The following is a 17,051-nucleotide window of genomic DNA, read 5'->3' as shown; positions in this document are numbered from 1 at the left end:
CGGCGACACAAGGAACTGCAATGGCCGCGGCCGGTGGAGGCTGGCTAACCTAGCGCTGGGGGAAAGAGGATGAGTGCTGCTCGGGGTGAGGTAGAGCGCTAGGTCAAGTGACTGGTGCTGGGCCACTTTGGGCTACAGAGTTGGACGAGCTCACGGGCTGGCTCGAGCCGAGCTGGGCTTGGCCCGAGGCCGAAACAAGCCCAATAACGCAGCTCGGCTCGGCCTTTTTGTTTCTCGGGCCGAATCAAACTCGGGCCGAGCCTGGGCGAGCCCGAGCCGAGCCTGAAAGCTCGAGTTCGACGTCCAGATTTACCTGGGAGTATGTACTCCCATTCTCAATATACCTCATATATGCATTAATTATACCTTTTTATTATTCTCAATATACTTTATTAAATATTTTAAGATATCCCAATACGAGTTTTGTTGAAAAAATATCATCTGCGATGTACTTTTTGTAATATACCTTTTTCACGTACAAACAGATCAGTATATATGTAAACATTTAAAAACATGTAGACTCACATAAATTTTTTCATGAAACTCATTTTGGGGTATCTAATAATTACTAATGAAGTATATTAAAAACAATAAAGTGGTATAAAAGATTCATCTATGTGGTATATGAGAAGCGGGAGTACGTACTCCCAGGAGTACACAACCATTTTCCTATATATATATATATATAGGGTCGCGCTATTCGTCACCCTGGGTGAGGAATAGTTATTCTTCATCCTCTTCTTTTTACGATCAATGCACCGTAATTTTACGTTTCGTAAGTTTTGTCTTATTTCCGACGTAAAAAGGGACCGTAAGAAAATTTATAATCGCCGTAAAAAATATTTTATGTTATATAAAATTACAAACGTAAAAATATAGTCTAAAATACACATAAACTACAAATTTTCTTGTCTTATGACCTATATTTTTATTTTCTTATGTCAAATTTTACGTAGTGAATCAATAGAAATGTAGTAATTTTATATAACATAAAATATTTTTTTACGGCGATTATATATTTTCTTACGGTCCCTTTTTGCGTCGGAAATAAGACAAAATTTACGGAACATAAAATTACGATGCATTGATGGTAAAATAGAGGGGGGGGGGTGAAGAATAACTATTCCTCACCCAGAGTGACGAATAGCGCGACCCTATATATATATATATATATATATATATATATATATATATATATATATATATATATATATATATATATATATATATGTTGCTATTCTAAGAATGATCATGATGCCCTCATGTCTGTATTTTATTTTTATCAACGCATCTATCTCTAAACATGTGGATATATTTTTCGATTTCGGCTTTCGCTTGAGGACAAGCGAGGTCTAAGCTTGGGGGAGTTGATACGTCCATTTTGCATCATGCTTTTATATCGATATTTATTGCATTATGGGTTGTTATTACACATTATGTCACAATACTTATGCCTATTCTATCTTATTTTACAAGGTTTACATAAAGAGGGAGAATGCCGGCAGCTGAAATTCTGGGCTGGAAAAGGAGCAGATATTATATATCTATTCCTCACAACTCCAAAAGTACTGAAACTCCACGGAAGTTATTTTCGGAAATAATAAAAAATACTGAGTGAAGAAAATAGCAGAGGGGGCCCATACCCTGGCCACGAGGGTGGGGGGCGCGCCCTACCCCCTGGGCGCGCCCGCTGCCTCATGGGCCCCCGGTGGCCCTTCGATGCCCATCTTCTGCTATATGAGATCTTTCTTCTGATAAAAAAAATAATAAGCAAGCTTTCGGGACGAAACTCCGCCGCCACAAGGCGGAACCTTGGCGGAACCAATCTAGGGCTCCGGCAGAGCTGCTCTGCCGGGGACACTTCCCTCCGGCAGGGAGAAATCATCACCATCGTCATCACCAACGATTTTCTCATCGTGAGGGGGTCAACCTCCATCAACATCTTCACCAGCACCATCTCATCTCAAACCCTAGTTCATCTCTTGTATCCAATCTTTGTATCCAAACCTTAGATTGGTACCTGTGGGTTGCTAGTAGTGTTGATTACTCCTTGTAGTTGATGCTAGTTGGTTTACTTGGTGGAAGATCATATGTTGAGATCTATTATGCATATTAATACCCTTCTGATTATGAACATGAATATGCTTTGTGAGTAGTTACGTTTGTTCCTGAGGACATGAGAGAAGTCTTGCTATTAGTTGTCATGTGAATTTGGTATTCATTCGATATTTTGATGAGATGTATGTTGTCATTGTTGGAAATATGCCCTAGAGGCAATAATAAAAGCATTATTATTATATTTCTTTATTCATGATAATTGTCTTTATTCATGCTATAACTGTATTATCCGGAAATCGTAATACACGTGTGAATACATAGACCATAATATGTCCCTAGTAAGCCTCTAGTTGACTAGCTCGTTGATCAACAGATAGTCATGATTTCCTGCCTATGGACATTGGATGTCATTGATAACAGGATCACATCATTAGGAGAATGATGTGATGGACAAGACCCAATCCTAAGCATAGCACAAAGATCGTGTAGTTCGTTTGCTAGAGCTTTTCCAATGTCAAGTATCTTTTCCTTTGACCATGAGATCGTGTAACTCCCGGATACCATAGGAGTGCTTTGGGTGTATCAAACGTCACAACGTAACTGGGTGACTATAAAGGTGCACTACAGGTATCTCCGAAAGTGTCTGTTGGGTTGACACGGATCGAGACTGGGATTTGTCACTCCATATAACGGAGAGGTATCATTGGGCCCACTCGGTAATGCATCATCATTATGAGCTCAAGGTGACCAAGTGGTTGATCATGGGATCATGCATTACGGCACGAGTAAAGTGACTTGCTGGTAACGAGATTGAACAAGGTATTGGGATACCGACGATCGAGTCTCGGGCAAGTAACATACCGATTGACAAAGGGAATTGTATACGGGGTTGATTAATCCTCGACATCGTGGTTCATCCGATGAGATCATCGTGGAGCATGTGGGAGCCAACATGGGTATCCAGATCCCGCTGTTGGTTATTGACTGGAGAGTCGTCTCGGTCATGTCTGCTTGTCTCCCGAACCCGTAGGGTCTACACACTTAAGGTTCGGTGACGCTAGGGTTGTGAAGATATGTATATGCAGTAACCCGAATATTGTTCGGAGTCCCGGATGAGATCCCGGACGTCACGAGGAGTTCCGAAATGGTCCGGAGGTAAAGAATTATATATAGGAAGTGCTGTTTCGGCCATCGGGACAAGTTTCGGGGTTATCGGTATTGTACCGGGACCACCGGAGGGGTCCCGGGGGCCCACCGGGTGGGGCCACCTACCCCGGAGGGCCCCATGGGCTGAAATAGGAGGGAACCCAGCCCATAGTGGGCTGGGGCGCCACCCCTATAGGCCCATGCGCCTAGGGTTTCCACCAAGGAAGAGTCCAAGTGGTGGAAGGCACCCCTAGGTGGGGGGGAAGGGAAACCTCCCCTTGGCAGCCGCACCTAGGAGATTGGATCTCCTAGGCTGCGCACCAAACCCCCTTGGCCCTCCTATATATAGTTGAGGAGAGGGAGGACTTCATACCTCAGCCTTTGATGCTTCCTCTCTCCCCGTTACGTCTCTCTCTCGTAGTACAGGCGAAGCCCTGCTACTGTGACGCCCTGCATCCACCACCACGCCGTCGTGCTGCTGGATCTTCATCAACCTCTCTTCCCCCCTTGCTGGATCAAGAAAGGAGGAGACGTCATCCGTTCCATACGTGTGTTGAACGCGGAGGCATCGTCCGTTCGGTGCTAAGATCTTCGGTGATTTGGATCACGTCGTGTTCGACTACATCATCCCCGTTCTTTGAACGCTTCCGCTCGCGATCTACAAGGTACGTAGATGCATCTAATCACTCGTTGCTAGATGAACTCATAGATAGATCTTGGTGAAACCGTAGGAAAAATTTTGTTTTCTGCAACGTTCCCCAACAGTCATCCCTCTAGTGGTGTCATGTGAACATCGACTACATGACACTTCACCATTGTTTGGGCCTAGAGGGAGGCATTGGGAAGTAATAAGTAGATGATGGATTGCTAGAGTGACAGAAGCTTAAACCCTAGTTTATGCGTTGCTTCGTAAGGGGCTGATTTGGATCCATACATTTCATGCTATGGTTAGGTTTACCTTAATACTTCTGTTGTAGTTGCAGATGCTTGCAATGGGGGTTAATCATAAGTGGGATGCTTGTCCAAGTAAGGACAACACCCAAGCACCGGTCCACCCACATATCAAATTGTCAAAGTACCGAACGTGAATCACATGATCGTAATGAAAACTAGCTTGACGATAATTCCCATGTGTCCTCGGGAGCGCTTTACTTCATATAAGAGTTTGTCCAGGCTTGTCCTTTGCTACAAAAAGGATTGGGCCATCTTGCTGCACCTTATTTACTTTTATTACTTGCTACTCGTTACAAATTACCTTATCACAAAACTATCTGTTACCGATAATTTCAGTGCTCGCAAAGAATACCTTACTGAAAACTGCTTATCATTTCCTTCTGCTCCTCGTTGGGTTCGACACTCTTACTTATCAAAAGGCTACGATAGATCCCCTACACTTGTGGGTCATCACCCATCTTCTTCTGTACGTTGATGATATCGTACTTGCGGCATCCTCAACGCCCCTTCTTCGCTCCATCATCGACAAGCTACAACAGGAGTTTGCCATGACAGATATGGGCGATCTTCACTACTTCCTCGGCATCCGCGTGCAACGTACAACACGGGGGTTCTTCCTCAACCTGGCCCAGTATGCCGAGGAGCTTCTTCGCCGCGCCGGCATGTCCCAATGCCATGCTGCCTCAACACCAGTGGACATGGCCCCAAAGGTCGCCGTTGCCGCCGGCGCTCCCGTGTCCGACCTGTCAGAGTGTCGCAGCCTTGCCGGGGGCTTGCAATATCTCACAATGACGCGTCCGGATCTGGCGTATGCGGTGCAACAAGCTTGCCTTCACATGCATGACCCGCGGGACAGTCACCGCGCCCTCATCAAGCGTATTCTGCGGTATGTCCGCGGCACGCTCCAGCATGGTCTTCTTCTTCTTCTAGCATCTTCATCGACATACATCATCGCGTATTCAGACGCGGATTGGGCTGGGTGCCCTGACACTCGCCGGTCTACCTCTGGTTACTGCGTGTATCTTGGTGACACGCTCGTCAGCTGGTCCTCCAAAAGTGACAAGTCATCGTCTCTCGATCCAGTGCAGAAGCAGAATACCGCGCCCTGGCGAATGTGGTCGCTGATTGTGTATGGTTGAGGCAGCTGCTTGGTGAGCTCTCCGTCTCTCAATCGAAGGCCATAGTCATCTTCTGCAATAATGTATCAGCCGTGTACATGTCTATTAATCCGGTTCATCATCGGAGGACGAAGCACATAGAGCTTGACATTCATTTCATCCGGGAAAAGGTGGGCCCTTGGCGAGTTCCGTGTTGTACATGTTCCAACAGCTCAACAGCTAACCGATATCACGACGAAGGGTTTGCCGACATCCATTTTCCAGCACTTCAGGTCCAGTCTCTGTGTCTCCTCAGGCATCGACGACATGACTGCGGCGGGGTGTTAGCGAACGTGCTTCTGTAGTGGTCCTATTCCTTAGGCTAGACTAGTGTAATTCTGTTGTAACAGCCAGTATATATGTACTTGTCTAACCGAGTATTTGACAAAAAACTACCACATTAGGGGTTACCGTCCCACAAAACTACCACATTCAAAAAAGTGACTGATAACTACCAAAAAATTCTAATTTTGTGACTAAAAACTACCACTTTTGAAAAATGGCAAGTTTAGACGATTTAAACACATTTATGACATGCGGGACCCACTCACCAGGGCTGACATGGCGGCAAAGTCAACTATGTTTGTTTTGACCATTAGTGTTGACCGTTATGACAAGTAGGGCCCACATCAATCTTCTTCTTCCTCCTCCTCCTCTCTCTCTCTTTGGTATTTCAACAAACATCTTATGTGCATGGAGGAAAGCCGGTGAACTCCGGCCGACGACGGACGTGAGCGTGCTCATCCAGCTGCCATCCCTGACCCCAGGACCGAGCCACACCGCCCCCCTCTACCGCGCAGGCGTGCGCCAAAACCACGCACCGCCGCAGCGCCCGAGCTGCCCGTCCTCTCCCTTCGACGCGAGCTCGTGCAGCCATGGCACCTCTGTGCCTCGCGCCCCTGCCTCGACAGAAACTCCGGTGATCCCTCAAGCTACTTCCCGTCGCATGCTGGCTTCTTCACTGCTGCCCCTGCTTTGGTCCTCCTGCTGCTGTGCACCGGCGCGCGCGTGCTTTCCTCCGTCTAGCGCCTCCGCCTCCACGAACCCCTCCGTCCTCATGGCCGAGCGCCTCGCCGCTGGCCAGCGCCGCGGACATTCGTGACCGCGCGCGCCCGGAGCAGGTGCAAGCTTGCCAGCTACCGTCTGCATGCAACATCGGTCGGCGCCGCTGCATGCTGTTGCCGTTACCGGGGCGCGAGGAGGAGGTCCTCAGCCAGTGGCAGCACGCTGCCGTCGCACGCCTATAGCCCAGACACGGTGGCGCCGAGCACGCTCGCCACCTCCAACGCGACCTCGCCTCCATCGCCTCTTTCCCTTAGATGCACAGAAGGTGCTTGATGAAATGCCTGAGAGAGACGGGAGAAGGAGAAGGAGGAAGGTTGACGATGACGTGTGGGCCCCACTTGTCATAACGGCCAACTTGACGGTCAAAACAAACGGGTCTAACTTTGTCGCCACGTCAGCCCTGATGGGTGGGCCCCGTCTGTCATAAACGCGTTTAAATCGTCTAAACTTGGAATTTCTTTATTCATAGCACTGTGTATAAACTATTTCATATAAATATATTGCTTTTGTATGTATCATTAAAAAACTTGTGAGGCGGACTTTTTATGATGTTTGTTGGCAATATTTCATGTAGGTAATATATATGCGCATTTATTATGTATTTTCCTATAATCACCATAATGATTATCTTAAGAGCACCATAGCCCAGCCAAACAATATATAGTAAGGGCCCCTAGTTTTTAGTCTCGCCCCGGGCCCCTAAATTCTCAGGACCGGCCCTGTTCAAAAGTGATAGTTTTAAGTTACAAAATTAAAAAAAATTGATAGTTATCAGTCACGTTTTTGAATGTGGTAGTTCTGTGGGACGGCAACCCCTAATGTGATAGTTTTTTGTCAAATACTCTGTGTAACCCCAATCAATAATCAAGGAGGTGTTACACGATCTCTCTCTTGCTACCCTCGTTCAGACTCCAACAAAGATCATCGGATACATCCAATGTAGAATGACGCGTATGTTGCCGTAGTCTAAGACGTTGAAGCGACGTTGGATATTCGATTCCAGGTCTGCTATGACCGTGCGCTGTATGCATGACATACACGCCCGTGCACGCACGACGCATAGTACATTATGCAACACTTGGTCAAAACATAATATAGGGAAGTTTTTGTTTTTTCAAAAAAATAATATAGAGAAGTTGACTTGGGACAAAGCTATACCTTGCAATAATGTGGAATAATTTTCCCCGCACGAAAAAGAAAGTGTATGTACTTTCTGAATTTCGTTGACTTGAGTGCCATCAATGCATGATACATCGATCCGTGCACGTACTTAGCAAAACATGTCTACTTGCTAGTAATATCCAAATTAATTAACTCCCCGCAAAACATGTCTACTCTAATTAATTTGCCTCTATGCAAAATACATCCGTGCACGATGTAGATCAAACAGCTAGCGCCTAGCAGTAGATGGAACGCCACAAAAATCCTAGGAATAGCTATATATATCTGCATGAAATGCAGGCCATTACATCCGCATCCACCACAAAAGTAAATAGCTCTCCGGCCTATAGCGACCAACACGCAGGTAGTTGTGATGGCGTCTTCATCTCTGTCAGTGGTGTTGCTCCTGTGCCTGGCTGCGGTGGCGTCGGCGCAGATGTCCCCGACGTTCTACGACGCGTCGTGCCCCGGGGCGCTGGCCACCATCAAGAACGGTGTGGTGGCCGCCGTGAGCAGCGACCCCCGCATGGCTGCGTCGCTGCTCCGGCTGCACTTCCATGACTGCTTTGTCCAAGCAAGTCCTTCACACACTACTTGTTATTGTTTGGATCGATTTCATTTGCTGAACACCAGCGGTTAACCGTGCCTGGCTACGTACAAGCAGGGCTGCGACGCGTCCGTTCTGCTGGCTGGCAACGAGCGGAACGCGTTCGGGAACGTGGGATCGCTGCGAGGCTTCGACGTCATCGACCAAATCAAGTCGAATGTGGAGCAGGCGTGCAAGCGCACCGTCTCCTGCGCCGACATCCTCGCCGTCGCCGCTCGCGATTCCGTCGTCGCGGTAAGAACTAACATGATCTTTCAACCCCTTTTTAATTAATAATCTGTTTGCATACGTGTCACGGTTTCGAACTGAGGTTAGTACTCATCGGCTTTACTTGTGTAGGTAGGAGGGCCGTCATGGACAGTCTCTCTGGGGAGGAGGGACTCCGACACGGCTAGCGAGACACTGGCCAACCGTGACCTGCCTGCCCCATCACTTAGCGTCACCGACCTCATCACCCGCTTCGCCGCCAAGGGGCTCAACCACACCGATATGGTCGCCCTCTCTGGTGCGCACACCATAGGGCGGGTGCAGTGCAAGAACTTCAGGACCAGGCTCTACAGCGAGGAGAACATTGACCCGGCCTTGGCGACGTCGCGCAAGGCCACCTGCCCTCAGCTAACCGGCTCTGGAGACAGCAACTTGGCCCCATTGGACGATACGACCCCAGACATGTTCGACAACGCCTATTTCGTCAACCTCAAGCTCAATAAGGGGCTCCTACACTCCGACCAGGTGCTCTACACCCTTGCCGGTGGTGCCACCGAAGACATCATTGACGGCTTCGCATCTAACCAGGATGCGTTCAACAACGCCTTTGCCGCAGCCATGGTGAAGATGGGGAACATCAGCCCCTTGATTTTCCCACAGGGTCAGGTCAGGCGCATCTGCTCCAGGGCGAACTAAGAATTGCCAGCCGGCCATTTGCACCGAAATGATAGCGTCGACCATGCATCAACCTGCTGCTTTGAGATCGGAATTAGCCACATTTTTTTCTCCACAAAATGAGCCATCCATGTCTTTGCAGCAACTTGTGGTGCCACATACTCCATTATTTCTTGCCTTTTTTGTACCTATTGTAATTTTTTGGATCCCATTATTCTTCAATTTGATTCTCTTCTATACTTTGCTAATTATTCATAACCTATTCACATTTGTATTTTTATAAAACGTTTTGTCAATTCTAGCAAGACATAACAAAGAGTCGTCCCATCTCTGGGTTGTTGGGAGAAAGGCAATGCCCACTATGACATCTCCTCATGAACTATCAGCGTGGCTTGTGAGTACTACTATATTTGGGAAGATTATATGATAGAATGACTCACATACATTTCCTTTTTAGGAGAGTCCAACCTTCTGCTCCATCAAGTGCTGATGTTATCACCACTAGCTGGTTGGAATGGTCATGGCTGTTTACAACCGACAGACCTCCACATGATAGTCTTCTCATAATGCTAGTCATGACAGGGGCTGTTATTAAAGTAAGATCATTCCTAACATCTCCCCTCCCCTCAATAGTTTTCGGTATTGCGGGAGTTGGACCAAAGAACATGCTCCAGCGGATCTCTTCTCCGCAATATCTTTTTTATAACCACCCCCCCCCCCCCACACACACCCCTATAGAGGCAGTAATCCATGAAGTGTTGGCGGGAGACAACCAACAAAAAAAAACGAAAAGGAAAACAAGAAAAGGAATTATCCCAATTCATCGGGATCTTTTGCCGGGGCAATAAGGAGAATAGGAGGAGAACTCATTGGCTGGCTTGGGATAAACTAATGAGACCCAAAGGCGAAGCGGGTATGGGATTTCATGATCTTAGATTATTTAATCATGTGCTTCTGGCTAACCAAGTTTGTTGGTTATTGGTTTATCAGCATCCACTATGTGCAAAGGTGATGAAGGCAAAATATTATCCTCGTGGGCATGTCCTGGATACGGTCTTCCCGCAAGCGATGTCGGTGACTTGGCAAAATTCTATGCATGGCCTTAAGCTACTTTAAAATGGTGTCATTTGAAGTGTTTTGATGGTGCTAGTATAAATATTTGGAGAGGTAATTGTCTTCCCAGAGATTATATCCACACAAAAAAAAAATCTGTTTTGAAGAATTGAACTAGGCTTAAATGGGTGTGTGAGTTATTCATGAGAGGGTCTAGGAGATGGGATGAGAGAATTTCATCACACACATGTTTTATCACCATGATGTTGAGGAAATTTTAAAATTTCCAATTCAATCTGTGGGAGAGGGAGATTTTATTGCTTGACACCATGAGAAAAATGGTTTTCTTTAGATTAAGAGTGCGTATAGGCTGACGTTGAAACACAATGACAATAAGGTAGATTTTGGGAACTCTAGTACCACCATGAGCGGGGAAAGGATGCTCTGTTGGGGAACGTAGTAATTCAATTTTTTTTCCTACGATCACGCAAGATCTAACTAGGAGATGCATAGCAACGAAAGGGGAGAGTGTGTCCACGTATCCTCATAGACCGAAAGAGGAAGTGTTTAGTAACACGGTTGATGTAGTTGAACGTCTTCACGATCCAACCGATTCATGTACCGAACGTACGGCACCTCCGTGTTCAGCACACGTTTAGCATGATGACGTCCCTCGATCTCTTGATCCAGCAGAGGGTCAAGGGAGAGTTCCATCAGCACGACGGCGTGGTGATGGTGATGGTGATGTGATCCGCGCAGGGCTTTGCCTAAGCACTACGACGCTATGATCAGAGAAGTAAACTGTGGAGGGGGGCACTACACACAGCTAAGAGAACAATTGTTGTGCTTTGGGGTGCCCCCTTGTCCCCGTATATAAAGGAGGGGAGGAGGTCGGCCACAAGGGGCGTGCCAAGGAGAGCGGAGTCGTATTAGGACTCCAGTCCTAGTAGGATTCGCCGCCCCTTTTTTTCCTTCTACTGGAGGGGGAAAAGGGGAAGGAGATGGAGTAGGAGAAGGAAAGGGGGGGTGGCACCCCGTTCCCTAGTCCAATTCGGCCTCCTCCCTTGTGGGGGCCGCACCTGACCCTTGTGGGCTGGTTAGCCTCCCTCCTATGGTTCATATGGCCCATATCTTTCCCCGGGGGGTTTCAGCAACCACTCTGGTACTCCGGTATGTACCCGATACACTTCGGAACCCTTTCAGTGTCCGAATACTACCTTCCAATATATCAATCTTTACATCTCGACCATTTAGAGACTCCTCGTCATGTCCATGATCTTATCCGGGACCGCGAACAAACTTCGGTCACCAAAACACTTAACTCATAAATACAAATCGTCATCGAACGTTAAACTTGCGGACCCTATGAGTTCGAGAATTATGTAGACATGACCGAGACACATCTCCGGTCAATAACCAAGAGCAGAACTTTACATCTCGACCATTTAGAGACTCCTCGTCATGTCCGTGATACCATCCGGGACTCCGAGCAAACTTTGGTCATGAAAACACTTAACTCATAAATACAAATCGTCATCGAATGTTAAGCGTGCGAACCCTACGGGTTCAAGAACTATGTAGACATGGCCGAGACACATCTTCGGTCAATAAACAATAGCGGAACCCGGATGCTCATATTGGTTCCTACATATTCTACGAAGATCTTTATCGGTCAAACCGCATAAAAACATACGTTATTCCCTTTGTCATCGGTATGTTACTTGCCCGAGATTCGATCATCGGTATCATCATACCTAGTTCAATCTCGTTACTGGCAAGTCCCTTAGTCGTTCCGTAATGCATCACCTCTTCGATACACGGAGTGACAAATCCTAATCTTGATCTATGCCAACTCAACAAACACCTTCGGAGACACCTGTAGAGCATCTTTATAATCACCTAGTTACGTTGTGATATTTGATAGCACACAAAGTGTTCCTCCGGTATTTGGGAGTTGCATAATCTCATAGTGAGAGGAATATGTACAAGTCATGAAGAAAGCAATATCAATAAAACTACACGATCATTATGCTAAGCTAACAGATGGGTCTTGTCCATCACATCATTCTCTAATGATGTGATCCCGTTCATCAAATGACAACACATGTCTATGGTTAGGAAACTTAACCATCTTTGATTAACGAGCTAGTCAAGTAGAGGGATACTAGGGATACTCTGTTTTGTCTATGTATTTACACATGTATTAAGTTTCCGGTTAATACAATTCTAGCATGAATAATATACATTTATCATGATATAAGGAAATATAAATAACATCTTTATTATTGCCGCTAGGGCATATTTCCTTGAGTGTCCCACTTGCACTAGAGTCGATAATCTAGTTCACATCACTATGTGATTTAACACTCTATAGTTCACATCGCCATGTGACCAATACCCAAAGGGTTTACTAGAGTCAATAATCTAGTTCACATCGCTATGCGATTAACAGCCAAAGAGTACTAAGGTGTGATCATGTTTTGCTTGTGAGAGAAGTTTAGTCAACGTCTGCCACATTCAGATCCGTATGTATTTTGCAAATTTTTATGTCTACAATGCTGTGCACGGAGCTACTCTAGCTAATTGCTCTCACTTTCAATATGTATCCAGATTGAGACTTAGAGTCATCCAGATCAGCGTCAAAGCTTGCATCGACGTAACCCATTACGATGAACTTTTTGTCACCTCCATAACTGAGAAACATATCCTTATTCCACTATGGGTAATTTTGACCGTTGTGCAGTGATCCACTCCTGGATCACTATTGTACCCTCTTGCCAAACTCATGGCGACGTACACAATAGGTCTGGTACACAACATAGTATACTTTATAGAACCTATGATTGAGGCATAGGGAATGACTTTTCATTCTCTTTTTCTATTTTTTGTCGTGGTCGGGTTTTGAGTCTTTACTCAACTTCACACCTCGCAACACAGGAAAGAACTCCTTCGTTGACTGTTCCATTTTGAACTACTTCAAAATCTTGTCAAGGTATGTACTTATTGGAAAAACTTATCAAGTGTCTTGATCTATCTCCATAGATCTTGATGCTCAATATGTAAGCAGCTTCACTGAGGTCTTTCATTGAAAAACTCCTTTCAAACACTCCTTTATGTTTTTAGAAAATTCTACATCATTTCCGATCAACAATATGTCATTCACATATACTTATCAGAAAGGCTGTAGTGCTCCTACTCACTTTCTTGTAAATACAGGCTTCACCGCAAGTCTATATAAAATTATATGCTTTGATCAACTCATCAAAGCGTATATTCCAACTCCGAGATGCTTGCACCAATCCATAGATGGATCGCTGGAGCTTGCATATTTTGTTAGCACTTTTAGGATTGACAAAACCTTCTTGTTGCATCATATACTACTCTTCTTTAAGAAATCCATTAAGGAATGCAGTTTTGATATCCATTTGTCAGATTTCATAAAATGTGGCAATTGCTAACATGATTTGGACAGACTTAAGCATCGCTACGAGTGGAAAAAATCTCATAGTAGTCAACACCTTGAACTTGTCGAAAATCTTTTGCGATAGTCGAGCTTTGTAGATAGTAACACTACCATCAGCGTCTGTGTTCCTCTTGAAGATCCATTTATTCTTCATGGGTTGCCGATCATCGGGAAAGTCAACCAAAGTCCATACTTTGTTTTCATACATGGATCCCATCTCAGATTTCATGGCCTCAAGCCATTTCACGGAATCTGGTCTCATCATCGCTTCCTCATAGTTCGTAGGTTCGTCGTGGTATAGTAACATGACTTCTAGAACAGGGTTACCGTACCACTCTGGTGCGGAACGTACTCTGGTTGACCTACGAGGTTCGGTAGTAACTCTATCTGAAGTTTCATGATCATCATCATTAACTTCCTCACTAATTGGTGTAGGCATCATTGGAACTGATTTATGTGATGAACTACTTTCCAATTCGGGAGAAGGTACAATTACCTCATCAAGTTCTACTTTCCTCCGACTCACTTCTTTCCAGAGAAACTCCTTCTCTAGAAAGGATCCATTCTTAACAACGAATAAGCTTGCCTTCGGATCTGTGATAGAAGGTGTACCCAACAGTTTCCTTTGGGTATCATATGAAGATGAATTTCTCCGATTTGGGTTTGAGCTTATCAGGTTGAAGCTTTTTCATATAAGCATCGTAGCCCCAAACTTTAAGAGACGACAGCTTAGGTTTCTTGCCAAACCATAGTCCAAATGGCGTCGTCTCAATGGATTTAGATGGTGCCCTATTGAACGTGAATGCAGCTGTCTCTAATGCATAACCCCAAAACGATAGTGGTAAATCGGTAAGAGACATCATAGATCACACCATATCTAATAAAGTGCGGTTATGATGTTCGGACACACCATTACGCTGTGGTGTTCCAGGTGGCGTGAGTTGCAAAACTATTCCACATTGTTTCAAATAAAGACCAAACTCATAACTCAAATATTCAACTCTGCGATCAGATTGTAGAAACTTTATTTTCTTGTTATGATGATTTTCTACTTCATCCTGAAATTGTTTGACCTTTTCAAATGTTTCAGACTTATGTTTCATTAAGTAGATATACCCACATCTGCTCAAATCATTTGTGAAGGTAAGAAAATAATGATACCCACCGCGAGGCTCAACACTCATCGGACCACATACATCAGTTGTATTATTTCCAATAAGTCAGTGGCTCGCTCCATTGTTCCAGAGAACGGAGTCTTAGTCATCTTGCCCACGAGGCATGGTTCGCAAGCATCAAGTGATTCCAAAAGCCCATCAGCATGGAGTTTCTTCATGCGCTTTACACCAATACGACCTAAACGGCAGTGCCACAAATATGTTGTACTATCATTATCAACTTTGCATCTTTTGGCATCAATATTATGAATATGTGTATCACTACGATCGAGATTCAATAAACCATTCACATTGGGTGTATGACCATAGAAGGTTTTATTCATATAAACAGAACAACAATTATTCTCTGACTTAAATGAATAACCGTATTGCGATAAACATGATCTAATCATATTAATGCTCAACGCAAACACCAAATATCATTTATCTAGGTTCAATTCTAACCCCGAAGGTAGAGGGAGTGTGCGATGGTGATCATATCAACCTTGGAATTACTTCCAACACAGATCATCAGGTCGTCCTTAACTACTCTCTGTTTATCTTGAAACTCCTATTTCAAGTTACTACTCATAGCAACTGAATCAGTATCAAATACCGAGGGCTTGCTATAAACACTAGTAAAGTACACATCAATAATATGTATATCAAATATACCTTTGTTCACTTTGCCATCCTTCTTATTCGCCAAGTATCTAGGGCAGTTCCACTTCTAGTGACCATTTCTTTTGCAGTAGAAGCACTCAGTTTTAGGCTTGGGTCTGGCTTTGGGATTCTTCATGGGAGTGACAACTTTCTTGCCATTCTTTTGAAGTTTTCCCTTTCTTTCCCTTGCCCTTTTCTTGAAACTAGTGGTCTTGTTAACCATCAACACTTGATGCTTTTTTTTATTTCTACCTTCGCTAATTTCAGCATTGTGAAGAGCTTGGGAATCGTTTTCGTCATCCCTCGCATATTATAGTTCATCACGAAGTTCTAGTAACTTGGTGATAGTAACTAGTGAACTCTGTCAATCACTATCTTATCTGGAAGATTAACTCCCACTTGATTCAAGCGATTGTAGTACCCAGACATTCTGAGCATATGCTCACTAGCTGAGCTATTCTCCTCCATCTTGTAGGCAAAGTACTTTGTCAGAGGTCTCATACCTCTTAACACGGGCATGAGTCTGAAATACCAATTTCAACTCTTGGAACATCTCATATGCTCCATGTCGTTCAAAACATTTTTGAAGTCCCGGTTCTAAGCCGTAAAGGATGGCGCACTAAACTATCAAGTAGTTATCATACCGAGCTTGCCAAACGTTCATAACGTCTGCATATGCTCCTGCAAAAGGTTTGTCACCCAGTGGTCCATCAAGGACATAATTCTTCTGTGTAGCAATGAGGATAATCCTCAGATCATGGATCCAATCCGCATCATTGCTACTATCATATTTCAACTTATATTTCTCTAGGAACATATCCAAAATAAATGGGGAGCTATAACGCGAGCTATTGATCTACAACATAATTTGCAAATACTATCAGGACTAAGTTCATGATAAACTAAAGTTCAATTAATCATATTACTTAAGAACTCCCACTTAGATAGACATCCCTCTAGTCATCTAAATGATCACGTGATCCATATCAACTAAACCATGTCCGATGATCACGTGAGATGGAGTAGTTTTCAATGGTGAACATCACTATGTTGATCATATCTACTATATGATTCACGTTCGACCTTTTGGTCTCAATGTTCCGAGGCCATATCTGCATATTCTAGGCTCATCAAGTTTAACCCGAGTATTCTGCATGTGCAAAACTGGTTTGCACCCGCTGTATGTGAACGTGGAGCTTATCACACCCGATCATCACGTGGTATCTCGGCACGACAAACTGTAGCAACGGTGCATACTCAAGGAGAACACTTATACCTTGAAATTTAGTGAGGGATCATCTTATAATGCTACCACCGTACTAAGCAAAATAAGATGCATAAAGGATAAACATCACATGCAATCAAAATATGTGACATGATATGGCCATCATCATCTTGTGCCTTTGATCTCCATCTCCAAAGCACTGCCATGATCTCCATCATCGCTGGCTTGACACCTTGATCTCCATCGTAGCGTCGTTGTCGTCTCGCCAACTATTGCTTCTACGACTATCGCTACCGCTTAGTGATAAAGTAAAGCAATTACATGGCGATTGCATTTCATACAATAAAGCGACAACTGGCTCCTGCCAGTTGTCGATAACTTTTACAAAACATGATCATCTCATACAACAATTTATATCTCATCACATCTTGACCATATCACATCACAACATGCCCTGCAAAAA

At 44.6% G+C, this 17,051-nt stretch overlaps 1 protein-coding gene across 1 annotated transcript; it reads left to right on the top strand.

Moving 5' to 3' along the window:
- Nucleotides 1-7,838: 7,838 nt before the first annotated feature.
- Nucleotides 7,839-9,278, top strand: LOC125506461 (peroxidase 2). Its single transcript, XM_048671272.2, has 3 exons — nt 7,839-8,115; nt 8,206-8,382; nt 8,488-9,278. The coding sequence occupies exons 1-3, from the start codon at nt 7,915-7,917 to the stop codon at nt 9,049-9,051; spliced, it is 942 nt and encodes a 313-aa protein (XP_048527229.2). The 5' UTR covers nt 7,839-7,914; the 3' UTR covers nt 9,052-9,278.
- Nucleotides 9,279-17,051: the final 7,773 nt, after the last annotated feature.

This window comes from Triticum urartu, chromosome 5A (genome assembly GCF_056163025.1).
Source record: "Triticum urartu cultivar PI428250 chromosome 5A, HENAU_Tu73, whole genome shotgun sequence".
Taxonomy (NCBI): Eukaryota; Viridiplantae; Streptophyta; class Magnoliopsida; order Poales; family Poaceae; genus Triticum; species Triticum urartu.
Note: the sequence above shows the minus strand (reverse complement) of the source record. Positions and strands in the feature narration are given on the sequence as shown.